Source organism: Primulina tabacum, chromosome 6, assembly GCF_025594145.1.
Source record: "Primulina tabacum isolate GXHZ01 chromosome 6, ASM2559414v2, whole genome shotgun sequence".
NCBI lineage: Eukaryota > Viridiplantae > Streptophyta > Magnoliopsida > Lamiales > Gesneriaceae > Primulina > Primulina tabacum.
The window spans coordinates 1,370,788-1,395,921 of record NC_134555.1 but is presented as its reverse complement, the minus strand read 5'-3'; the positions used below and the strand labels follow the sequence as shown (position 1 = coordinate 1,395,921).

Sequence of the window (25,134 nt, the reverse complement as noted above, 5' to 3'; positions counted from 1 at the left end):
TTTTTTGAGATACAAAAACGCCCCCACCCTGTCTACCCCGAGTCACGGACTCGCTGCTGTGATCACGGTGTGGTACAGTACAATTACAACTAAAGTCGCTATTCACAACCAAAGGCAACACGCCTTATTCATCAGATTGTGCGAATCGTACAAGAAAATCGTGGCTTCAATATTTCTTCAATAATCAATATGCATTTATACGATGTTGTCCTGTAATTGACCAACATAAAATTTAATCACCGTATGATATAGTATAATATTACCTTTGGTCATGCTAATTGGATATATTTCGACCTTGGTCTTGCTATTTAAACATATATATAATTTTTTTAATGTTTCTTAATTTAATGAATTAATGATTTCAATCGAGTCCATAAGAAAATTTTATTAGTAATTTAAATTTGTATAAATTGGTCGATCAACAAATTCGAGACCAAAAATTAAATTACTCGAGGCCTAATTACCTACTTATAAAATCTTGATTTTCTTTTAGTTCAAAATGTTTCGCCAAAATCAGCATGCAAAATCACCAATCTTGATATTTTGTTATAGTCACAAATATAGCTTCGGTCTAACACATACGTTATTGTTACTGCACAATAGATTCTTATAGCACAACTATTTTGTATTTGTCTTCACTATGCGAAAACGATTATCTAAAGTTGCTATATAAATATATTACAAACCGTTATTGAATCAATTTAAACTTTGATTTTTACAGACGAGAGTGTAACAAGTGACTGAGTGAGAGGACTCCTGTTTAGGAGTGATACCGTGACTTGCATTAACATATACGTATATATCAACATTTCAATTCCTCATCAGAATTAAAAGTATAAAGCCGCTGATCTTTCGGTAGATCTTTGAGTCCGACAATGCCATTGAGGCTGGTGACTTTCACCCAACCTCTAGTAGATGATATCGTATATATGAATCACATACGTACAAACAGACTTTGAAGAAAACAATATGTTTATTCCCCAAATAATTGACCTCTAATTAATTAGCTCTACCCAAATAAAAGCAATCAAATACAATAACATTTCAGACCAAGCTTGGAGCTTCCCCCGCCGGCCATACAACAGTACTATATAAAGACAGTCGAGAATGCCAAAGGATAGAAGTTGCCCTATATAACTGATGGAGAGCCACCCCCACTCCACCACTGCCGGCCCCCTCCTCGATTCTTCCGATCTCAGCCATCGATCAGAATACGTCGTGGGGATAGCTAGCTAGCTAGCCTAGCACAACCAATTCTTTGCACACATATATGCGTGTGCGTGGAAGTGTTGGCAACATCAAGAGGGTTTGATGAAGAGGGATTGTTCGGAAGTTATAAAGAAGTTGGAAGTCATCAAAACAATAAAAGAAGTGTGAGTCATGAGGTGACTTTGTGGTCACTTTTGGGTAAAGATAGGGAAAAAGTGGGGAAAGAGAGGGAGATCAAAGTGTGGGATGTTGGCATCTTCCATAGGATATGCCATTTGCTGCAGCTCATTATTTCTCCAAAGACATAATAATATAATTATATGAAAAATACAACATGGGATGGATGCATTGCAGATCGAAAATTTCTTACGTTGTTTGTCCTCTATTTCGTATCTGACTAAGGTATCTGACTAAGATTTCTTGAGCATAAAAAGTTATACCTTTCACATAAAAAAGAAAAAGAAATATTTTGTCGGGATTGCGAAAATTAATGATAATTTAGAGTGTCTAAGTACAGACAAAATAACATATATTATTCACAAATTATTCTTTTCGGATTCTCTCCCAACACTTTTTAGAGAAAAGAGTTGATCCATAGGAGGTGTACGTAAGCACTAAACATGGTATTGGAATCATACTTGAAAGTATATTCTGTTCCGGATCCACAACTGAAATTTCAAAATATATGAGATCTCATCGAGCTCTTCTATCGATTCGAATACTTCCATTGGTCCAAATCACAATTGGGCTTGATTCGGACTTTGGTAATTACCTAATGGGCTTCTGGGCCTGATGTTTGCCCGTAAATAGATCAAATGTGTTTGCTCGTTAAAAATAGCTAGAGGCCCACAAAAAGCTCCACAATTTCTTTTGTTAGTAGAAAGACCAAAAACATATAAAATGATTTTACTCCAATTGCCAAAAGTTTCAATTCCTCTCTCAACAAAGAATTATTACGGATTATTTCCGGCTTTTTTTTACGATCTAATCTAAGGGTGGGGAAGACTCGAACTTGAATCAATACATGGGGAAATCCTGGTGAGATCATTGGGCCAAGCCCTCGGTCTCGATTATTTCCGGCTATTCGGTGCAACTAAAGGGCATCACTACCTTTATTACCGACATTAATACTTAAAACTTTTTTTTCTAATTCTAATTATGATACAACACAGTATGCATGTTGTCCACAGATGAACTTTGAAGACTACCAATGATTCTATAACCTTTTTTTATTAATTAATATATTTATTTTCGATATAATTTTCTCGACTCGATAAAATTCTTCTTTGTGGAGTCGCGAGATTTCACGAACTCGAGAAAACTCGAGAAATCAGTGTCTTTGTAACGTCTTGGATTTGATTCATCAATAAGGGTAGAAGATGGCTGAATTGTACTCGTGAAAGAAAGACTATGCAAAGAGGCTACCGATATCCGATAATTGCTAGAGTTCACCAGAACTCTATGAAGAACACTCTTGTATCTTCCATTGCTAAATATCTGGAAAATACCAACAAATTAAATGCATTATTGGATTATTCATAGAAATTTAATATATTATATTGACTGTTTAGCCACAATAAAAATTAAAGTAGTCGATGCAAGGTGCCTCTAGGTGATCTCCAACGTTAACCACAAAGGATCCGGGTACGGGTTCAACAGTAACCCAATGATCTTGGTGGTGTATTTGCAATCCCCGGATCTCATCCTGGAGCAGAAGCGTAAGGAACCCATAGTCGGAATGTGGCAGCATACCCACCGTCAATTCGGGTTCGGGGCATGGCGGATAGCAGTTCATAACCAGTATCTGGCTACCATTTTCCAATTCTTTTAGTATTCCATCATCACCACCTCTTATTCCAAGGCTTTCTAGGATGGCTTGTACGAGTGATAGAAACAACAATTTGGTTGCTTTAGCGTAAGCAACCCCCGACTCCCTGTTGAATTGATACCACGATATTCCAACAAAAAGAAATTTAGTCAGCACCACGCGTTATTAACATAAGATTGACAATCGATGTCATCAAAATATATATACTAGCACGTGTGTGCAAATTGATTTTCTTGAGCGCAGATATTTTATGTTATTTCGAGTTTACTCTTACTTCAAGTCAATCGGAGAACGTGGCCAGTGAGACAGGACATCTGGCTGAGGATCACAAACTAACTTGAGGAAGTCCCTCCAGCAGAACACATCGTCATTTATCTGATTGAAGCTCGTCCCGTACCGGACAGGAGACCTCATGTCCGACAACATGTACTTCTCCCTATCGGCGAAGGGTAACTCAAAAAACCTCTTACTCATGTCCGACATATGGTTTATTACCTCTTCAGGAATACCGTGATTTGTCAGCTGCATCGATCAACACAAACAGTGAGGAATATTTATAAGTTATAAACCGGCCTCCGAATATGAACTTCACATTTACAATTTCAAGAATGAATATAACATTTCTATAGAAGTCAGCAAGTTTACTAGATTAATTGAACCAGTTGGCTTTTGTTTCACATCCTACCTGGAAAAACCCGTAGTTTTCGCAAGCGTATGCGAGCGAGGCCAAGACTCCATCCCGGTTAGGACCTTTGAGTTGAGCACAATCAATCTCCGGGAGCTTGACGTTAAGCTTGGCGCTCCTTGAGTTTTCATTGGGGCGATCAGTTTCGGGCAATATGTACTTCCTCGGGACATGCTTGATTCCGTTCTCGTACAGGCGCTTCACTCCTTTCTGGTACTCTGCTTCATGTGACAACTCGTGTCGCATTGGAGACATTGTTCACGTACGATGCCGAAAAGATTCCTGTGACACACGAAAACGAATCGAACATGTTGATTATGTTATGCTGTATTCATCTCAACAATTCCTCTAATCGAAAAGAAGATCGAAACAAAAGATTTCCAGTTTTTTAAGTTTGAATGGAACATATATTGCCCGAAACATATTATATTATATTATATTAATCAATATTATCTCCATGTACAGAAAAATAGAAGTATAGAACAGATGGTGGTGTCGAAATTTGGACGAGGGGTTTTGGATAGAATTAGGTGCCAACCTGGAAAAAACTTTATTGGAAACTGGAATGGTGGGAATGATGAAAACTGAATGTTATTTATAGAAGAATCACGGCGGGGAGGACGATTCCAGGTGAGTTGTTAATATGCATTGGGAACCGTTGACAATTTTGCAAATGAGCAATAGGTACAATGTAAGCCATGCCATATATTCATAGCTTATAATTATTTCTTAAAATAAGTCAACTCGTGAATTATCAGAGAAAACGAAAACGCACAATTTTGTGAGACAAATCTATTACTCAACCTGAATATGAAAAATTATTGTTGTTTATGTCAAAATTATTAATTTTCTCTCTAGATATGAATAAGTTCGACTCGTCTCACAAAAATAAATTCGTGAGACCGTTTTATAGGAAACTTATTTTTACGAAAAACATTGTGAATTTTTAATGTACACATTCTCTTGATAGATTTAGATGGTATTTGGCTCTACCATGCATTAATTCTCACATAATAAGTCAACTCGTTTAATATCAAGAGAAAAACAAATGCAACCTACGATTTTGACAAACAACAAACATAAATTTATGATCAAAAAAGATCATATGAATTCAGTATTCAAAATGTCAATTAAGCATCGTGATTTTTAATTATATATAATATATATATCAAAGTCAACCATGGCATTATCCAAAAGTCGGTTCGGTCGACCCTACCCCTGCGGGCACTGCCTGCAGGGGTCGATCCAACGGCTCAGATTTTTTCGAGCCAATTTTTTTTTTTTTTATATGGAGGTGGGCCCGGATCACTCATGTGGAGTGATCCGGGCCGTTCATTGCCCGTGCTGCCTGCACGGGTAGGATGAAACAAACCCCAAAAGTCCGCTATTTTATGGTCTCTTTGTGTGTCTTATATTTTAAAAGTGAGAGTCGGGAGTTTTGGGCAATGGGATCGATTTCCAAATATTATATTTTTATTTTTTCGGCATCCATCGGTTTATTTGTTTCTTTTCAATTGTGTATTTATTATATATATAAATATAAATATATATATTTATATTTATATTTATATCTTAAAAGTTAAAATTGAAATGTTGACGCAAATAAAATACAACTAATTATATCTATAATTGACCATATACTTGAAATTGACCAAATTAAACCAATATAATACAACTACACAACTCGTACCATGAATCTGCTCTGTTGTGGTTAATTAAGATTATATACATATTTATGTGTGTGTGTGCAATTATGTTTTAATTGACTTTATATTATATACGTATATATATATATGTGTGTGTGTGTGTGTAATTATGTATTTATTGAATTTGATATTCATTTACTCTATGTCATATAATATAATATGCAGGGGCCTATGATACGGGCATTATTACAAAAATTATTTGGCCTCCTCAGTAGGTATAAAATTAAGAAATTAAAAACTAAACTAAAAATTAGTCAATAACAATATAAATTAATTGTTGTTGTTGATATTATTATTAAATAAAAATTATTATTCATTGTCCGAATGATCTGGATAATTCAAAATCCAAAATTATTTAAAACGAGTGACGACCTACGTGCAATTACCAATATGAGATATGGATATTGTTCTCGTGTCATGCACTTTTATTCATAATTTATCGCAAATTTTTTGTTTGTTTATTATAAAAAGTAGATCTCTTGTGATACGGTCTCACAAATTTTTGTCTGTGAGACGGATCAACCCTACTGGTATTCACAACAAAAAGTAATATTCTTAGCATACAAAATAATATTTTTTCATGGATGACCCAAATAAGAAATCTGTCTCACAAAATACGACCCGTGAAACTGTTTCATACAATTTTTTACCTATTCTTCTAAACTCATTGCATACTTACGATCCATGTCAATTTTCCATATTTAATTTAATCCTTTTGCATATGTAAGAATAATATTTTTCTCCTCTTGCATGCTTCAACTAATCCCTATATTCTGCCATGGGTAATATACATATGGCTGAAATGATTCGTCGGCCGAATCTTTATATTGTTTTCTTATTAGATTTTATTATCCCGCCTCAGATTATTTGTTTACTCACATATGTTAAATAAAATATTGAAAACATTTCACAAACCAACTTACTATTTTATCTATATTTAATTCATTCAAATAATGAATATATGTTTTATAATATTTAATTAATGCGTGTATGTATATTAGTTACCAAAGCACTATAAAAACTTCATATTTTATTCATTCAAAAAATAATTACATGGTTTATAAGTTTTAGTTAATAATGATTTTGAATTTTAAAAAATGCTACTAAATATAGAAACTGAATTATATATTTGGGACAATCGAGAAAAGAAATACAAACATATGATTGGGACGGAGAGAAAAACATATTTATTGGATAATGATATATATTTTTAAAATTCAACGTAATCGAGACAAATACCATAGATTTCGAAGTTTTGCGATTCCAAGTTGAAATTATAAATTATTTGTACAGACAACTAAATTCCAATAAGCAATTTTTATGATGAAACATTATATAAGTTAATAAAATGTAACGTAAGCTAAACAAGACAAAAGTTTTGAGGAAACGAATGGCGGATTTGTGAAGTCAAAACCCTACTGTTGAGTTATCTATCTATTATTTCAAATAAAAGTCAGAACTAAAAGGACGCACGTGGCTGAAAATAACTCCCAATTTTATTTTTTTTTATATTTAAATTATTAGAGTTTTTTTTTTTAAAGACTTTTGCTCGAATTGAGCAAAATTTAAATTAATAGAGTTGTATAACATATAAATTTCAATTTATTAGTCTTACTTGCCCATTTGATAAATGAAATTTCACAAAAACTCAACTCTTGTAAGATTGTGAGACAGATATTATATTTGGATCAATCATTAAAAAATATTAGCGTAGCTTTTATTGGCCCAATCTAAATTAGGCATGCATCCATTCACTTTCCCAACCCTTGAGCTACTAGGACATTAAAAAAAACCAAATTTAGAGTCGAAAGAATTTTATTTTGCGTATCACAAAAATTCATATGAGACAATTTTACAAATTGATTTTGCGAGATAAATCTTCGACCCGTCCTGAATCATGAAAAAATATTATTTTTTATATCAAACGTATTATTTTTCATTACAAAAATGGATCGGTCAACCCTTATCACAAATATAGATATGTGAGATAATCTCACAACAGACCTAATCCCTTACGTACTATATGTTCTTTGGACGAGGATACTGAGTATGCCAAAGGGTGGCTAAAATTAGTTAGCTTTAGCTAGTGACAATCTGTTTCATGTTTTGCAATTGTATTTCGATTTTTAAACATGTATTAGAGATCCATTTTTATTTAACCATTAGTGACAAATAGAATCTTTAATAAATTAAAAAATTGCGTGCTAATTTATACTTAGATTTGTTTCTTGTATTTCTGTCAATCATCTATATAAATTTAAATAATATGCTTTTTTTTTCCTTTTACTTTAAATTTTTTTAGAATCTTATTTTTTTTTTGTATCGCATATGAATTTAACTTGTTCATAAAATTTGAAAATACATAATTATTACAAACGAAAAAGGTTCCTAACCCCAATTCATGGAGCTATACAAACTAGGTAAGCATCAAATAAAGTTGATTTGCCCCATTGCATTGTAATTATACATACTGATTAAACAAATGAAAGTTGTTCTTCTTTATGTAAACGGCCCATGTGAGTGGGTGGACCCATGAAAACTATAAAAAGGAGTCCACGAAGACACACTTTAATTTCATAATGACAAAAACTTGTGTGAGACGGTCTCACGAGTCGTATTTTATGAGACAGATATTTTATTTGGGTCATCCATGAAAAAATATTACTTTTTATGCTAAGAGTATTATTTTTTATTGTGAATATCGATAGGGTTGACCCGTCTCACAGATAAAAATTCGTGAGACCGTCTCACAAGAAACCTACTCTTTATTAATTACATTTACACCTTTCAACTTTCAATTACAATTATGCATTATTGCTCTTCACTTCTTTTTCCACATTTTGTTACGTATATTATATATTATATTAGGACCTCATCCCCTCGCAATCACTTAACACAAATGTGATCAATATATCTTTCCTTTGGCTCCCTTCTAGAATCTCTATTTCAAATTTTGATTTATTTTTTGCGTATTGCTTTAAGAGGAAATCTCTTTTGACATGGTCCCAAAAATCTGTATTTGTGGCATGGTTCGATCTTGATCCATATATATTTGCAATGAAACTAGTTTTCATGAGTCGGATCGATTTGGAGATCCTTATCAATAAATTGACATCTGAGACAGTTCCACGAGAGTTTTTGTGTTTCATTATCTAAATCTAACTATAGAGTTATCACAATTATGAAAAACAGTAGATATGACTTTGATCGTGACTATTGGTAATTATCCGTGCACTCATAATTAGAAAATGTAATTTCCATCCCCAAAAAGTCATGATAGAGTTACCAACTTCCTAACAACATATAAATTAATGGAATTGTATTAAGTGACAGAAATAAATACAAAAAGAAATTAGAATAAGATACAAGCTAGTTAACGATATAAAAACAAAAACAAAAAAGTGATAATAATAAAAAAAAGAAGCGAATTTCATAATGCATTCTATAATATATACTCCAAAAAACCCACAAGTAAAATAGATGGAAGCCTAAAATATGTTCTTTTTTGGGGGACAATGACCCCGAATTATGAGTTGTATACAAAGAATCGATAATCAATTGATTAAGAACTAAAAAGGTGCCCTTTGAGGGATTCCTTTTCTTCTTCTTGATCTTGAAGGAGGTGTGCGCGGGTATATGTCTTGTTGCGAGGCTTCACGCAATTCTTCCTCCTCTTTTGATGATAATATCAATCTTCTTTCTTTTACTTCCTCATTCCTCCTCATTCCTACAAGCTGAACTAATTTCTTCAAGCTTAAATACATTAAAAAATTATAGTGATCAAGAAAAATCAAATGGTATGTATATATATATATGGCTTAGCCCATTTTGATATTAAATAAATAGAAAGATTTCACTCACCCGAATCAATGATCAATTTCATACATACATAGGATATAGAATTCACCACAAATGTACTCATTCATTATAAATCTAAAACTTGAATATAAACTACTTACATGTGATATAGAATTCGATTTTACGTGCCAATTACGTACCTTGCATCCCAATGAGCAAAAACGAAAAGGGTCCAAAAGACTCCTCCCACATATTTCACATACGTGAGAAACCGTCTTCCCGAATTTGGGCAGAGGTCTCTCGTTCAGAAACAAAACCCTCGCGCTGTTTATTACATAAGTCTGCACCCCGGTTATGTCCAAAACCTTCTGAATCTCCGAAACTCTTACAACATCGTGGTATGATGATCTCCTTATCTGAAACATTAATCATAATAATAATCTTGAATACCGTAAGTAACGCCACAAAAAATTCGTCCGTCTAAGTGAAATTAGATGTATTCAATTGTGTCACTTACGGTTATACATACATATGACATAATTACTATTCTCGACCAAGGAAATTAAATGCGCCTAACCTGAATCACTCGATGATCTCTGTGTTTAGATGAGCGGCAGTAGAGACAAAAGGCGTCATCCACACTGCAGTCCAAGCAGTACATATTGCACTCGCTTCTGGCGGCGGCGCCGTGGCTCCGGCAGACGGTGAAGAAGGCGGTGGCTAGGAGTTTTTCTAGCCATGGTGGAACCGGCATTGCGTCCTGTCACAACCCAAGAATTAAACACTATAACTGGATCAATCAAAATAATGTGATCGATCGGCGGTATATAAATAACAAAGAAAATTCAATACAGTTTTATATACATAATGCCAATGATCCAGCTTATGCATACCATTGTCGAATTCTGGTTGAAATTGAAAGAAAATTTGACGAAAATTTTGGAGAGAGAAAGGGAGAGAGAGAGGCCTAACCTAAACAGCCAGCAACTTAAAATTCAACAAGAAACAAAGACGTAAGCTAGGCAGAACAAATTTAAAACCTAATTTTTTTATGTCATATTATATTACATATAAAATATTTGGCTAACCAACGGTGGAGATTAAAAGTGTTGGCTCAAGATTCTCGCCAGTCATTGGATGAGGAGGAAGGAGTTGGCGCTTCCTGTTTTTATTGACCTTCTCTATCCATGGTTATTTGGATCGGGCCTGATTAAGCCAAAACGGATCTATTTCGCTTTATTTCTTGAAATAAATTAATAAAAATCTCCAATTTTAAGAATTTACATTTTCTAAAACCAAAATTTGATTTATTTCGTTACACTTTAATTAGGTTTGATGGACTTTTTGGGTTCCTTCTGACATCAATGACTATGAATGATGGGTCCCACATGATGGGGTTTTTTAGCTGTTGATGACGTATGAGATGAAATGGGCGAGAGTGACTTTTACTCTCGTATTTATTTATTTATTTACTTATAAATAATTGCTCCAAATTTTTTAGGTTGGGCAATGGGCGGTTCTTCGATGTCATGTCGGAAGGAAGATCCTCAATACAACTATTTGTTCCCTAAAATAAGTTCTCTCTTACCATTTTATTCTCTCTACCTATTGTCTTTTGTACAAAACGTCGCACGAAGGGTAATGTCTAAGCATTATATTTGTAATGTTTTTGTTCATTATATTATACTGGATTCAAGTCATATCGACTATGTGAAAAGTTTAGTTCGTTTTAAAATATGTCGTCTCATTCAAATACAAATGTAGATACTGATAAGAAATCACCTAAAAAAATCACTTGATTGTAATAAATCATGATTCACCTTTGAAAACTACCTAATCAATAAATGTTCCTCTATGGACAATGTTGTTTTGTTATATAATTATATATATATATATATATGTTGGAGGTAACATTAATGTAGGTATGACGACCAACATAGTCGATAAGGACCACAGCTAATTGCGAGTTTGTCTTATTTCCTTGGTCTTTGTTGGGATATTCACCGTTTCACACTTATTTTTATGCTTTATTATTATCAACAATAAGTTCTTTGAGTTAAATGCATTGCTATCAATGGAGACGCTTTAATATTTTGGGCACTTAGGATTTTTCAAAAAAATAATAATAATGTCTTTTTTTTTTATTTGATGAGGTGATTATGACGTCTATGAACCTCTTGGGATAATCGATGAATAATAAAAATAAATATAGCAATCAATGGAATCATCTTCTTTCGTGGTGGAACAGAATCGTCAAAACATAGAATATGAAAGAAAATAATTTATATACGAAAATTTGTATTATTTTTTTTATCAAGCATGTTTACCTAATCGTTATTTTGATATTTTATATTATCGTTTAGATTTTAGTCATGTATATTTTAAATGCTGTCAGTTTTAATCATTTTTTATCGGAGTTATCGGAGTGTTAACGAACTCACGTACAATCTGAAAACTCAATTATTTGGATTTTCCTCATGAGTAAAGACAACAGCAGTAGACCAAGTTGGCAGTTTGATGTGGACCAGCATGAAGGATCCAACAAAATCCCAAGCCCAACGTGAAGGACCAGCCCAATACAAAGCCCAAATATCAAACCCACGTGTAAGCAAACGGGTGAGAGGACCACCAAAGCATCTGGAAGAGTTTGTGCGCAGTGGCTAACGGATTTGCAGGAAATATATCAATGATGGAAGATGTTAAGAAGGCTGAGAAGATTGTTATTAATTTTATTATTTTCTTTTGTAGTTGATTCTGAGCTTGAATTTATGCCACAATAGGCATTATGTCCTCTTGAATCAATATATTGCAATTTCCTTCTTCCAAATTTTGCTTGAGAATTGTCACTGTAATTGAGTACATATCATTTGGTGCTCTCGTTGTTGCCGTCGATCATGGCTGACGGCACCCGACTCAAAACTCTCGATGATTCCATGAAATCTCTGCAAGGGCGTTTGGATGATTATCAACAGAACTCCGACGAAAGGCATGAGCTGACTACTTAAACATTTGGAGGCTCTAGATATTAAAATGGAGAAAACCTTGTTACTCTTAGCTGATACTTTGACCCACAAACCACCACCTCCTAATCCTCCACTAGACACATCGCCACCTGTGATTTCTTTGACGCCTCCACCAGGTTTTATGTCGGCACCACCCAATCCTCATTTGGTGATACCGTCTTCTCCATATCTCTACCCTTTAAACGCTTCTTCTCGATCGACCCGCATAGATTTTCCCCGATTTGATGGTACCGAGCCCTTGGATTGGATTTACAAAGCTGAACGCTATTTTGAGTTCTACCAGGTGCCACCATACCAGCGTCTTCTATTGGCATCAATTCACATGGATGGTCCAGCCCTGCCTTGGTTTCAATGGCAACACAAAACTCACCAATTTGACTCGTGGGAAGGTTTTATCTGGATTCTAGAGACTACTTTTGGTCCATCAGAATATGAAGATCATCAAGAAACTTTGGCCAAACTGACTCAAACTTCACCGGTAGCAGAATATCGCCAACGTTTTGACGCCTTGGCTAATCGTATTTCAAGTGTATCTGCTTCGTTCCTCACTGGCTGTTTCATTTTCGGTCTTCGTTCTGATCTTCGACATGAGGTCAAAGCATTTCGACCCACATCATTGACTCAAGCTATAGGACTTGCTCGTCTTCAAGAGGCGAAAGCTTCTGGATCGCCGCACTCACAACAGGGTGAATCAATCTTATCAATCGCCTGGTTCCAACATACCCTGTAAAACTCCTTCCACAGGTTCTATCTCTAACACTCCTTCTGTGACTTCGTCACCGACATTAAATTCTCCTTATCCTGTTCGACGTTTATCCCCTTCGGAAGTCCAACTTAAACGCCAACAAGAACTTTGTTTCAGTTGTGACGAGAAGTGGTCCTCCTCTCACAAATGCAAGGCTAAACCCCATCTTTTTTTCTTTGACGTGGAGGATGACTGCCCATCCCCACCACCTGAAGACACCACTGTCCCAACTGAACCATTACCTCAAGATACATCCATCCATTCGGCTATTTCATTCCATGTTCTTGCTGGCCAGACTACATCTACCACCTTTCGATTTTCCGGGATATTGGCCGGGTCTCCAGTACAAGTATTGATTGATGGGGGAAGTACTCATTCTTTTGTTCAAACTAGAGTCGCTAAACATATGCAACTACTTATTGTATCAGCAACTCCTTTTGTGGTAGCAGTGGGCAATGGGGATCGTTTGATCACGGAAGGCACCATACAACAATCGCCTTTGAAAATCCAGGGACACACATTTCAACCCGAATTATTTGTTCTCGCTTTGCATGGTGCTGATGTTATATTGGGTGCATCGTGGCTCGCTACACTCGGGTGGGTTCGTCAACATTATGATAAATTATTGTTTGAATTTGAGTATGATGGTAAAATCATACAATTGGTTGGCAATTCTCCGGCTCTCCCTACACCGATCCAACTTCATAGTTTCTCTTGAATGGCCTACACTGATGCCATGGCTCTATGTTTTCGTCTGGATTTAATTCATGTATCTACCACAGACGACAACTCAGTTCCACCTAAATTGGAAGCTTTATTGAGCCAATTTTCTACTGTATTTGAGACTACACATGATTTGCCTCCGTCTCGGGTTTATGATCATGCTATTCCTTTGTTTCCAGGATCCCACCCTGTGAACGTGCGACCATACCGCTATCCGCATTTTCAGAAAGCCATTATTGAGAAACTAGTCGGTGAAATGCTGGCAGACGGCATCATCCAGCCTAGCTTGAGCCCATTTTCCTCTCCAGTGGTGTTAATTCAAAAGAAGGATGGCACATGGAGATTTTGCACAGATTATAGAGCTCTAAATGCTATCACAACGAAGGATCGATTTCCTATTCCTACCATGGATGAATTGTTTGATGAACTCAATGGCGCTAGTTTTTATTCCAAGATTGATTTGAGAGCTGGGTATCACCAAATTCGGCTCAAACCCGAAGATGTTTCCAAGACGGCTTTTCGAACTCACGAGGGACATTATGAGTATCTTGTTATGCTTTTTGGCCTCACTAATGCCTCGGCCACATTTCAGGCAACCATGAATCATATTTTCCGGCCTTTTTGCGGCGCTTTGTGATTGTTTTTTTGACGACATATTGGTTTATAGCAGATCTTGGCTAGAACATATAGAGCATTTGCGGTTGGTTTTTAGAATCTATTGGATCATAAATATTTTGCTAAGCGGTCTAAATGTCAATTTGGACGCAAAAGCATTGAGTACCTCGGGCATTGCATTTCATTTCAAGGGATAGAGGTGGACAAGTCTAAAATACAAGCAATAGTAGATTGGCCTCCTCCGCAGTCTTTGAAAGCACTTCGGGGTTTTCTCGGTCTTTCGGGATTTTATAGACGTTTTGTAAAGGGATATGCATCATAGCAGGACCTTTAACGGATCTACTAAAAAAGATGCATTCATGTGGAATGATACTACAAACACAGCTTTTAAAAATCTCAAGGAAGCCATGACATCTGCCCCAGTGTTGGCCCTCCTTGATTTTTCTCTTCCATTTGTTCTTGAATCTGATGCTTCTGGCACCGACGTGGGAGCGGTTCTCTGTCAACAAGGGCACCCCATTGCTTTTTTTAGTCAAAAGTTATCTTCACGCATGAAAGGAGCTTCCACATATTACCGGGAAATGTTCGCCATTACACAAGCTGTAAAAAAATGGCGACACTATTTACTGGGACACAAGTTTCTATCATTACCGATCAGAAAAGTATTCGTGATCTCACATCTCAAACTATCCAAACACCTAAACAACAATATTGGCTCTCTAAACTCATTGGGTTTCATTTTGAGATTAAGTACAGACCGGGCCGAGATAATAAGGTTGCTGATGCTCTTTCTCGTGTTCACTGCTATGCCATTTCTCTCCCTCAATTTGATTTCATGGATGAAGTTCGTCTTGCCAATCAACATGATAAGGAATTGAGGGACGTACGCATTCAGGTGCAGGGACATAATACTACTTTTAGCAAGTTCTCTATCAAGGGTGATTTCTTATACTTCAATGATCGCTTAGTAATTCCTTCCAATGGCTCCTTGAAACATAGATTACTTGCTGAGTTCCATGCATCTGTTCAAGGGGGGCATGATGGATTCCACCGAACTTTCCATCGTCTAGCTTCAAACTTTTATTGGAAAAATATGAGGGCTGATATTCGCGCGTTTGTGGCTCAATGTATGGTTTGTCAACAAGTTAAAACTAGCAACCTTGCGCCAGCAGGCCTTCTCCAGCCCTTGCCAATTCCAACTAGAATTTGGGAAGATATATCCTTAGATTTTATCACGGGTCTTCCGAATTTGGGAGGCAAAACCGTCATCTTTGTTGTGGTGGATAGGCTATCCAAGTATGCTCATTTCCTTCCTTTGGTGACTCACTTCTCCAGTACTATGGTTGCTGCTCTATTTGTCAATGAAATTATCCGTCTCCATGGGCTGCCACGTTCGATAGTTAGTGATAGAGATAGAACTTTCATCACTTCCTTTTGGCGAGAAATATTCTGTCTCCAAGGCACAACATTATCAATGAGTACAGCCTACCATCCGGAATCTGATGGCCAAACGGAGGTCGTAAATTGAACTCTCGAAATGTATTTACGTTGTTTTACTATGGACCGACCTTCTTCTTGGACTCGTTTTTTATCATGGGCAGAATTCTGGTAAAATTCGTTTTATCACACATCAGCGGGTATGACTCCCTTCGAGGTTGTATACGGGCGTCCCCCACCAACTATTTCCAGGTATTTATTGGATTCAAGTTCAAATGCAACGGTTGATCAAGAGCTTCGTCAAAGAGATGTCATCTTGCAGCAGCTACGTGTAAACTTGGAAAGAACTCAGAACAGAATGAAGAACTTGGCGGATAAACATAGAACAGACATAAATTTTGATATAGAAGATTTGGTTTGGGTGCGTTTACAGCCATACAAACAGTTTTCGGTTCGTGGCCATTCTTCTTCTAAACTGAGTCCTCGTTTCTTTGGCCCTTTTCCTGTGATTGAGAAGATTGGCATTGTTGCTTATAGGTTGCAACTTCCTAATCATGTCAAGATTCATCCGGTGTTCCATGTTTCGAAACTTAAAAAGTTTGTGGGAGATTCAAATACCCCTCCACAACCTTTACTTAATTGTTCTGATGATTCGCATTCCAATACTAAAACTGCAACAAGTTTTAGCAACAAGAGAGATTTTAAAGAAAGGAAAACCAATGCCTCAACTCTTGATTCGTTGGGAAGGGCTGCCCGCTGAAGAAGCTACATGGGAAGACTCAGAATCCATGTCCTCTTTTCCTCAAAACCTTGAGGACAAGGTTCTAGTTGGAGATGGGAGTCATGATATGGACCAGCATGAAGGACCAACAAAATCCCAAGCCCAACGTGAAGGACCAGCCCAATACAAAGCCCAAATATCAAACCCACGTGTAAGCAAACGGGTGAGAGGACCACCGAAGCATCTGGAAGAGTTTGTGCGCAGTGGCTAACGGATTTGCAGGGAATATATCAATGAGGGAAGATGTTAAGAAGACAGAGAAGATTGTTATTAATTTTATTATTTTTTTTTGTAGTTGATTTTGAGCTTGAATTTATGCCACAATAAACATCATGTCCTCTTGAATCAATATATTGCAATTTCCTTCTTCCAAATTTTGCTTGAGAATTGTCACTGTAATTGAGTACATTTCACAGTTCTTTCGGGAATGTTTTCACAAGGATGTACATGTCCAAATGCTTCCACAAAATAAGATTATTATGTCTCTTTTTAAAAAATTTCTGTGTATATATTTGTCCTCTCTCGATTCTTTCTTTTAAAATTATGTGTAATTTTTTAGGCACACGACTATAAGACTTTATATCCTTATTAAGTGTTGGCTCGAAGCTAAATATTTAATCTAACGGTTGGCTCGTAGCTAAAATAGTTGAATTTAAAAATAACTGTATTATTAATATATTTCAATTTATTATCACCATATTATGAATTCTTTATTATTTCCTCCCACGAACCAAATAATGTCTGATACAATGAAGTTATATATCTTGAATTGTATGAGAAATTGAGAAGTCGTCATGTTAAATAAAAATATATATTTTAATTTTGAAAATTAAAATCAAACTTCTAAACAATTAAAGTACTAAATGCGAATTTCTAATTCGATAAAATAGAAGGATGATTTTCTTTTGCATAAAATTTGAGAGAATTTACGATCTTTACAATAAATATGGTCGATATCCCGCAATTTTTGGTTCCGGAGATAGTGAATCGAAATCACACTTGCGGTTCTTTCCTGAATAATTTCCACTGAATTCCGAAAAACCCTTAAAAAATCTAGAGGATATATCGAAATTCACTAAAATTTAGATGGAGATTTTACAAAATCAAACCAGTGATTGAATTGTGAAATAAAATAAAAATTAAAATCGATGTTTTCTTTGTACTAAGGTTTGCAACTTCTACATAATTATTTTAGGAAAAAAAAGATTAGGAAAATCTAAAAAAATTAAAATATATTGAGTATTGATCATTATTATATTATATTTTAATATAATGTAATTCAAGATTTTTTTTTTGGAATGGACATTACATATTTTAGCAAAAAATTCTTTATGAATATATAATGCACAAATTTTTATTATTTTTGGAGATAAAATTCATTTAAAAAAAAATACATGTCAAAAATCTTTTTGCCCCTTCCACAACCTCGAACATGCATTCTGCGTACATCATATGACAATGATTTTAGATCATTTTATATATAAATGCAAATAAAAAAATAAATATTCATTTCTGTCTTAATTTTTTTCCCAAAAGTATAAAGTTTAATATTGACTTAGAAAGAAAAACCCGGACCCCGGACTTGTAAACATATTAAACAGAACATAAATCAATTGGCGACGGGCTCTCATCTTTTGATAGTTAATTTGACAGGTCGAAAATGGAGATGGACATCAAAATGTTACAAAGGCTCCAAACTCACAAAGAAAGTATAGTGATTCGAAGCAATTAGAGGCCGATTTGATTCAAGCTCGAGCTGCAATCAAGAAAGGTAAAGGCCGGAATCAAACCGAAGAAGATCCTGCTTATTTGAATAAAAAATTTGCAGGAATTGTTTGGAAATGGAGAAGAGATTCAAGATTTTCATATACGAAGAAGGGGAGCCCCCGGTATTTCACTTTTTCCCCTGCAAGCATACATACGCGATCGAGGGAATTTTTATACAGAATATGGAAGTTAGCCATTTCGGACATTCGACGCAAAGCTCACCTGTTCTTCCTTCCATTCAGCGTAACCATGAAAACTCAGCTGATTTACTTGCGCGAATCCCATGAATGGAGTCTGATGTAAAACACGGCAATATCGGATTATGCAAATTTCTTTTGTCACAAGTTTCCTTACTGGAATCGAAGCCTTGCTGTTGATCATTTCATGCTTGCTTACCATGATTGGGTGTGAAAAAATTATTTTTTTATGTAATGAAATGCTTGAACTTTACTGCATGGATTGCATATTATATATATAAATCTTATAAAGTGATCGTGTCTTGCAGTGTGACACACAAACGAATATGATGTCCATTTGATTTAGGGACCAGAGAGTTCTTCTCCAATCCCAAACCTGTATAAGAACGCCATCTGAGCATTAATGTACAACGCCAACACTTCGGAAAACTTCAACCCATCTGAAGACGTATCTAAATCCTCCTCCCTGGAGGGATCACCAGCGGCCTCATTGGTAGCCTGCCGCCCTCCCAAAGACCCATACTCGTCTTTTACGCAGGCGGCGTCCATGGTCCAATCCGCCTTATCCTCTTCGAACTCTAGGAAAACAAGACAGACCCGGATGTTGAAACCTACAAATACCTGCCCAAAAACATCTCCTACTATGGCATGATGCAAAAAAGCCGATACTGCATCTGCCCCAGCGGCTACGAAGTTGTGAGCCCGAGAATGGTGGAGGGGCTCTATCTGGGATGCGTTCCAGTACTGATAAAAGACAGTTATGTCATCCCTTTCAGCGATGTTTTGAACTGGGAGACATTCGCGGTCATTGTTCTTGTGAAGGATATTCCAAATTTGAAAAAATAAATGATGGCTATTCCGTTGAGGAAGTATGCGGAGATGCAGAGAAGAGGCATACAGATGAGGAGGCATTTTGAGGTTAATTCGCCTCCTAAACGTTACGATGTGTTTCATATGATGTTAGGTTTGACGATGAAGAAGGTAGTTGATGAGTAGTTCTTCTAGTCTTGTTTTAGTTACCAATCGGATGCAATTATTTGATTCTATGGCTCAAATTTACATATATAAGCCTATATATCAAGTCTTGTAAACTTCAAAATTTATCAGACCTCGTGTATATAGAGTTTTTGAACGTATATATTACTTAACCATCTAGGTTTTACCAAAGTTGACCAACTAATTAATGGGCCAAATCAACACTACAACATTTCAAACACAATGAATAGTTTAATTTTTTTGTTGAATATTGATGCACTTATCACACCATTAAATGCATTGACATCGTCTTTCTCTATAAAGGTAAACCTCTAACTTTCACTCAATACCTAGTGAATTATGCCAATCAGCGACGTAAATATTTTCTTGCAGAATTATGAGAGCATGCTCGCAAAAAAATAAAATAAAATTATAAGAGATTGAATCGGCAAACTAATCATCCCTCTCAAAAGTACGTCCTTGTATGGTTAGGGCCTAGCTAGGATTAGGATTATCATGACTACATCTTTAGTTTAAGGGGAGATATAAACAAACAAAGGAAATAGCAAGCCATTGGGTTAATTTCGTTTTAAGGCATATTAGCCCAATATGGAGGGTTCGTCACAGCTTGATTGTATTCCTCCATGTTCAACAAAGAGTTGCATTCTGTAATCTGTTGAACTCCACCAGGGTTAATGGATGCCGGGATCGACGTGCTCTCGACCGTTTCTTCACCGGACACTTCTGTGTAGCCTGTTGAGACTTGCTTCTTTGCCACTTGCTGCTTCAGTACAATAGCCCTCAATGCCAAAACCTAAAGTTGATTTGTGGAAAGAAAAAGATATTTGTGAGCCCAAAACTTTGTGTTGTATATGAGAATTATAAACTGTGCACTATTTCAGGATCTTTAATTTGTTTGTTGAAACTGAGACTAACTGAAATATATAGTTTTTATGTTTTCATTATTTTTAAAAAGTTTGCATAAATTTTGAAGTTTTTTTTACTCCCATTTTTCAAATAGAATAAAAGTGGGGGTCAAATACTGTAAAGCTCTGAAATCTGATTTTTTTAAAAAAAATCCAAAAGTCATAAATACATGAGATAAATTTATAAATTCATGGTTGATGGCAGAGGACATCTCTAACAACCTTTTTATGTTTTCCGAGGACGTCAAATAAAAACATGTATAAATGATGTCTGTCCCCTCATAAAACAATGGAGAAGCACATCGACCAAGTACGTACTCTATTAAATAACAAGTTAGATACTGATAATCGTCATGCATTCGCAGAAAACTTCAATATAATAATTTTCCCATGATTTAATTTATTTTTAAATATGTTGATCAGTGAGGAATCCGGTGAGAGATGAATTGCCATCTCTTGGTAATTGAAAAAGATAAATATGTTGTATTATTTCGGAAAAATTTATGTTCTATTTTAGGTTATAATCTCAGTAGTAGACTGGAACTTCGACTCCTTAAATCCTGTAGGTTATTATGAGTAAAGAGAATTCATAGGCCAAAAAAATTGACTATATGATTGAGCCGAATCTTAAGATTAGATACGCTAATGTAATCTAAAGGAATCCAACCAAGAACAAGTTTACAAAAAATTACTCGTAAATTTAAATCATACCTCCTGTTGAAGTTTTTGCTTTTCCCTGGAAACATTATCAAACTCTTGCTTAAGCGCATCGTACAAGCGCTCGAGCTGTTTGGCTTTCCATCGAGCCCGCCGATTCTGGAACCATACAGCAATCTGTCGGGGCTGCATCCCCAGATCTCTCGCCAGCTTCATTTTCCTGTCAGGGTCCAGCTTGATATCGTCCTGGAAACTGTTCTCCAGGGATTCCAGTTGCTCGTTGCTCAATCGTTTCTTCTTCAAGTCCTGCTGCAGCTCGTAACTATTGTTTTTCTCTAGTAATGTTGGTAGCAGAGCTGCATGGTGTGTCCCCTGGATAGATTGCTGCTTCATTTCCAAACCTGCTGGAATGTGAAAATATGCAACATTTTCAGTTATCATTAATTATGGTAATGAATTCTTGTAACAGCTAAAGGGTCAGTCAGAGGCTCAGAGCCATCTTCTTACAATTTTGAATTTTTATGTAGTTTTCCGAGGAAATTTTGTTAGTTTGATCCTTATAAAACACCAAGGATGCTGCGCATGTTTGATTCATATAATTTCTTGACTCAAAATATTTAGTGGCTATTTGTTTGCATCTACTTAAGAAAATTATTATTTTCTGAAACAGCTTTTCAACAGACACACATCCTATAAACCGTTTTTTCAAATTTTGAAAATTCTGGCCCATATACTCCAAATGTAAACTCAACTAGTTTTGTTTTAAAACCAAAATAAAAAAGAGAAAAAGTGATTAAACATACAACATCAACCTCTATAAATCTCTTACCAGATACATGTGTAGAAAAATGTTCACAAACTTCTTTCGAAGTATTTAACCCGGATTTAAAAGAAAGTTCAACCGAACACAAACCCCTCATCATAAATCTACTTTCGGCATGAATATCTGCTAGGTCTGAGACAGCTGCTTATATAGTAATCGGTACATGCAAGAACAACATGAGAAAATCAAAAGTAAATTACCTGAAAATTGGTCATAGTTATAGTTGTGGAGAAAACCAAAAGAATTCTCAGGTTGATGAGAAACAAAGGGAACTCTCGGATTACCATTCCAATCCATTATTCAAGAAAATTAGACTGAACCCTCTCGTATACCCCTTTCAAACAGACAATATACAGAATCCCCAAATTGGGTATATATATCTCTATATATATATTTATATATATATAGAAAAATGAGAGATGGAAGTTGCTTTGAAGCTCTCTTTTGAAGGGTTAGAACCAAGAGTTACAAGAATATCGTCCGCAAGAGAAAGAGAAAAGGGGGATGGCTTTTTTGTAGGCCGAGATCCATGCATGCCACTTACTTTTGACTCAACTAATAAATACTACTACCACCACAACAGTAATATAGTACTACTAATCCTTTTCATATATTTTTAATTTTACACACAAGATTTCTAGGATATTTTAACTTCCAAAATATTACATAATTGCAACTAAGTTAATTATCATTTCTTTAAAAAAAAATTAGTTTGGCTCAAATGATATATATCAAAGATCAGTGACAATGTAAAAGGCGGACATATTGGATGGTCCACTCTCTCTTTTAATATTTTGTTTATCGGTATATATACACACACACTTGTACACATATTATTAGTATGCATGTAAAAATAAAATCTCTCTTTTTTTTTAAAATTGTAATTTTATATAATTATATATAACTTTGACCCCCTGGCGGGGACTATATATATATATATATATAATCTATATGAAAAATAGTGTGTGCATAAGAGAGAAAAAGAGATTGGAAGTTCAAATTAAGAAAAGGAAAAATGAGGAGATGTTGTCGGTCGGATGCAAGTAGAAATCAAAGGTCGTAATCTGGTCCCCCTTAAATCCCTGCCCTTTGCAGCTGACAATATGTCTACCCTTTCTCACGCCTCCTTGGCTACTTTTTCTTACAGTTTGTAAACAAATTCTTTTTTTAAAAAAACTTTTACTTTACGTTTTATACATACTTATCTCAAATATAGCAGGAAATTAATTAAAATGGTTCACAGTAGTAAAATTTTAACGACATGCATGCATCCAAAGATTCGGACTGCTGCGCCCTTTGGTCCATTATATTAACAATCTGTGAATCGAGGATGAAGCTTTGGGTTGTTTTCTTAAGATTCAAACAAGGAATCAGTATACACAGACTGCCACGTTTTTAACAACACCCTACTCCCAAATGACAGATTTCAAGACTCGCCATCAAATATACTCGCGTGCGTGTGTGTGTGTGTATATATATATATATATATATATATAAAGACAGTAGCAGAGTCAGGAATCCGATTCTACCCGAGCTAGAATTTTAAACTCTAAAATCACTTAATATTTTAAATTGATATAACCGAGCTAATATCAAATTTATCCCAAATTATACAACAATTTACATATAAATTTTTTAAAAAAATTTTGGACCACCCGGGCTTTAGAGCACTGTCTCTCCGCACCTGCACCAAGATTAATGACTTGTTTCAAATTTCTTGTACTGATGATGATCAATTCACCCTTCTTAATCTTCTTTCTGCTGAATTCTGAATCCTTTTATTTTTACTGCTGTCGCATTCAATTATTTAAATTAATCGCAACGTATGTGCTAAAGTCGGGCGGCTGGGTTGGGACAAAGAACATATCTCGTATTTAATTCATGTCTATTAAATAAAGATTAAGATATCTAAATTCCATTCTTTGAATTTTTATTATATATATCTAAATTTTAAGTATAACATAATTGGGGAATTAACTATGTAAGACACAAGAGATCTTGATCACTATACATTTTAATTTTCAATTTCTAATAAATATAATCTCTCTAATTAATGAAATAATCTATATATATTTAAATTAAAGAAATAAATAAAATAGGAATTGAGGCACAAAGGCGCCGATCCCCAAGTCTTCTGTCCGTTCAAATTGGGGGCACGCCGTTCCCGTAGGGGGAGGGGGTCGTCTTATTGTACAACAACTTAAACGGATGGTGCAACTGCCGACCTAAGTTGTACCAATTAAATTGATTAAGTAAAATAGAACCGAACATGTGGATTTTTTTTTAAAAAAATTTAATTATCACCAAAAAGAAATTAAATTAAATATTAATTCTCTTATTTATTTATTTATTTATTTATTTCTGGTACATAAAAGCATGTTATAACATGAAATGGTCCATGAACTTGGCGCTTATATTATATATGCTCAATTATTTTAAAATATATTTTGATTCAGGTAAATAAAAAGGACGAATTATTGGTTCTTCATAGCAATTTAATCCATAAAATTAATTGAAAACCCATCGACCACATTTATATATCTTAAATTCAAGAATTTTAATATATATAATCATTTATTTATTTTTATGATTCATAAATTATATTTTAAAATATCCTTATTTGAGTATCCCCGTTGATCAACAAATATATAATATTTATAAATTTATGCTCTTACCTTTATTATGATTCACATTAAATTAAATTAATTAAATTGATTTGTACCTTTCTACTTGTAGTCTTTTTTTGAATTCCAATCAGTTGTTTTTCAATGATGATGTTCGTAATTATGCTAACCATCCTTCTCCAATAATGAAAGAGAGAATTGCTTTGGAGATCCCCTATTGTTCTAAAAATAGATAATATCAATTAAATAACTATGAGTAGGTCTCTTTGAGACAGTCTCACGAATCTTTATCTGTGAAACGGATCAAACCTACCGATATCCACAATAAAAAATAATATTTTTAACATAAAAAAGTAATATTTTTCATGGATGACCCAAATAAGATATCTGTATCACAAAATACGACCTGTGAGACCGTCTCACACAAGTTTTTGTCAATAACTATGGCGTTAACTGCTAATAAAGACTTTCAAAATAGATTTTTTTTAAACTTCCTCTAGATCTTTTAAGTCCACAAAACATGCAATAAATATTTATTGGGGAAACTGTGTTTTTAGTCTCACATGTTTGTTATATATATATATATATATATATATATATATATATATATATTGA

At 34.9% G+C, this 25,134-nt stretch overlaps 3 protein-coding genes and 1 pseudogene across 7 annotated transcripts; 1 reads left to right on the top strand and 3 right to left on the bottom strand.

Moving 5' to 3' along the window:
* Positions 1–2,180: 2,180 nt before the first annotated feature.
* LOC142547973 (putative 2-oxoglutarate-dependent dioxygenase SLC1) lies at positions 2,181–4,147 on the bottom strand. The gene is made up of 4 exons (XM_075656348.1): positions 3,723–4,147; positions 3,312–3,559; positions 2,816–3,143; positions 2,181–2,706 (listed from the first exon to the last, which is right to left on the bottom strand). Exons 1-4 carry the CDS (start codon positions 3,975–3,977, stop codon positions 2,455–2,457), a joined length of 1,083 nt encoding a protein of 360 aa, XP_075512463.1. The 5' UTR covers positions 3,978–4,147; the 3' UTR covers positions 2,181–2,454.
* Positions 4,148–8,829: 4,682 nt separating this feature from the next.
* LOC142547972 (protein RGF1 INDUCIBLE TRANSCRIPTION FACTOR 1-like) lies at positions 8,830–10,255 on the bottom strand. 4 transcript variants are annotated; one of them, XM_075656345.1, is made up of 4 exons: positions 10,199–10,226; positions 9,804–9,986; positions 9,427–9,642; positions 8,830–9,162 (listed from the first exon to the last, which is right to left on the bottom strand). In XM_075656345.1, exons 2-4 carry the CDS (start codon positions 9,978–9,980, stop codon positions 8,998–9,000), a joined length of 558 nt encoding a protein of 185 aa, XP_075512460.1. In that variant the 5' UTR covers positions 9,981–9,986; positions 10,199–10,226; the 3' UTR covers positions 8,830–8,997. The 4 variants fall into 4 exon arrangements, with proteins under 4 accessions (XP_075512460.1, XP_075512459.1, XP_075512461.1 ...); XM_075656344.1 differs by having other exon boundaries at positions 8,831–9,162; positions 10,120–10,255; XM_075656346.1 differs by having other exon boundaries at positions 9,035–9,167; positions 10,120–10,255.
* A 6,302-nt stretch (positions 10,256–16,557) lies between these two features.
* On the top strand, positions 16,558–19,510 carry LOC142548349 (putative glycosyltransferase At5g03795; annotated as a pseudogene).
* A 364-nt stretch (positions 19,511–19,874) lies between these two features.
* LOC142547971 (putative homeobox-leucine zipper protein ATHB-51) lies at positions 19,875–22,404 on the bottom strand. Of its 2 annotated transcripts, none has more exons than XM_075656343.1 (3): positions 22,096–22,404; positions 21,127–21,473; positions 19,875–20,303 (listed from the first exon to the last, which is right to left on the bottom strand). In XM_075656343.1, the coding sequence occupies exons 1-3, from the start codon at positions 22,190–22,192 to the stop codon at positions 20,079–20,081; spliced, it is 669 nt and encodes a 222-aa protein (XP_075512458.1). In that variant the 5' UTR covers positions 22,193–22,404; the 3' UTR covers positions 19,875–20,078. The 2 variants fall into 2 exon arrangements, with proteins under 2 accessions (XP_075512458.1, XP_075512457.1); XM_075656342.1 differs by having other exon boundaries at positions 19,917–20,303; positions 21,127–21,476.
* Between the last annotated feature and the right edge of the window lie 2,730 nt (positions 22,405–25,134).

Coding starts and splice junctions, on each gene's coding strand:
- LOC142547973 (XM_075656348.1), bottom strand. CDS start 3,977: ATGTCTCCAATGCGACACGAGTTGTCACATGAAGCAGAGTACCAGAAA. Junction 3,560..3,722: donor AAAACTACGGGTTTTTCCAG/GTAGGATGTGAA, acceptor TGATCGATGCAG/CTGACAAATCACGGTATTCC. Junction 3,144..3,311: donor CGTTCTCCGATTGACTTGAA/GTAAGAGTAAAC, acceptor TCAATTCAACAG/GGAGTCGGGGGTTGCTTACG.
- LOC142547972 (XM_075656344.1), bottom strand. Junction 9,643..9,803: donor GAGATCATCGAGTGATTCAG/GTTAGGCGCATT, acceptor TTAATGTTTCAG/ATAAGGAGATCATCATACCA. Junction 9,163..9,426: donor TTTGCTCATTGGGATGCAAG/GTACGTAATTGG, acceptor AAATTAGTTCAG/CTTGTAGGAATGAGGAGGAA.
- LOC142547971 (XM_075656342.1), bottom strand. CDS start 22,192: ATGGATTGGAATGGTAATCCGAGAGTTCCCTTTGTTTCTCATCAACCT. Junction 21,477..22,095: donor TAACTATGACCAATTTTCAG/GTAATTTACTTT, acceptor TTCACATTCCAG/CAGGTTTGGAAATGAAGCAG. Junction 20,304..21,126: donor AGCAAAAACTTCAACAGGAG/GTATGATTTAAA, acceptor AATCAACTTTAG/GTTTTGGCATTGAGGGCTAT.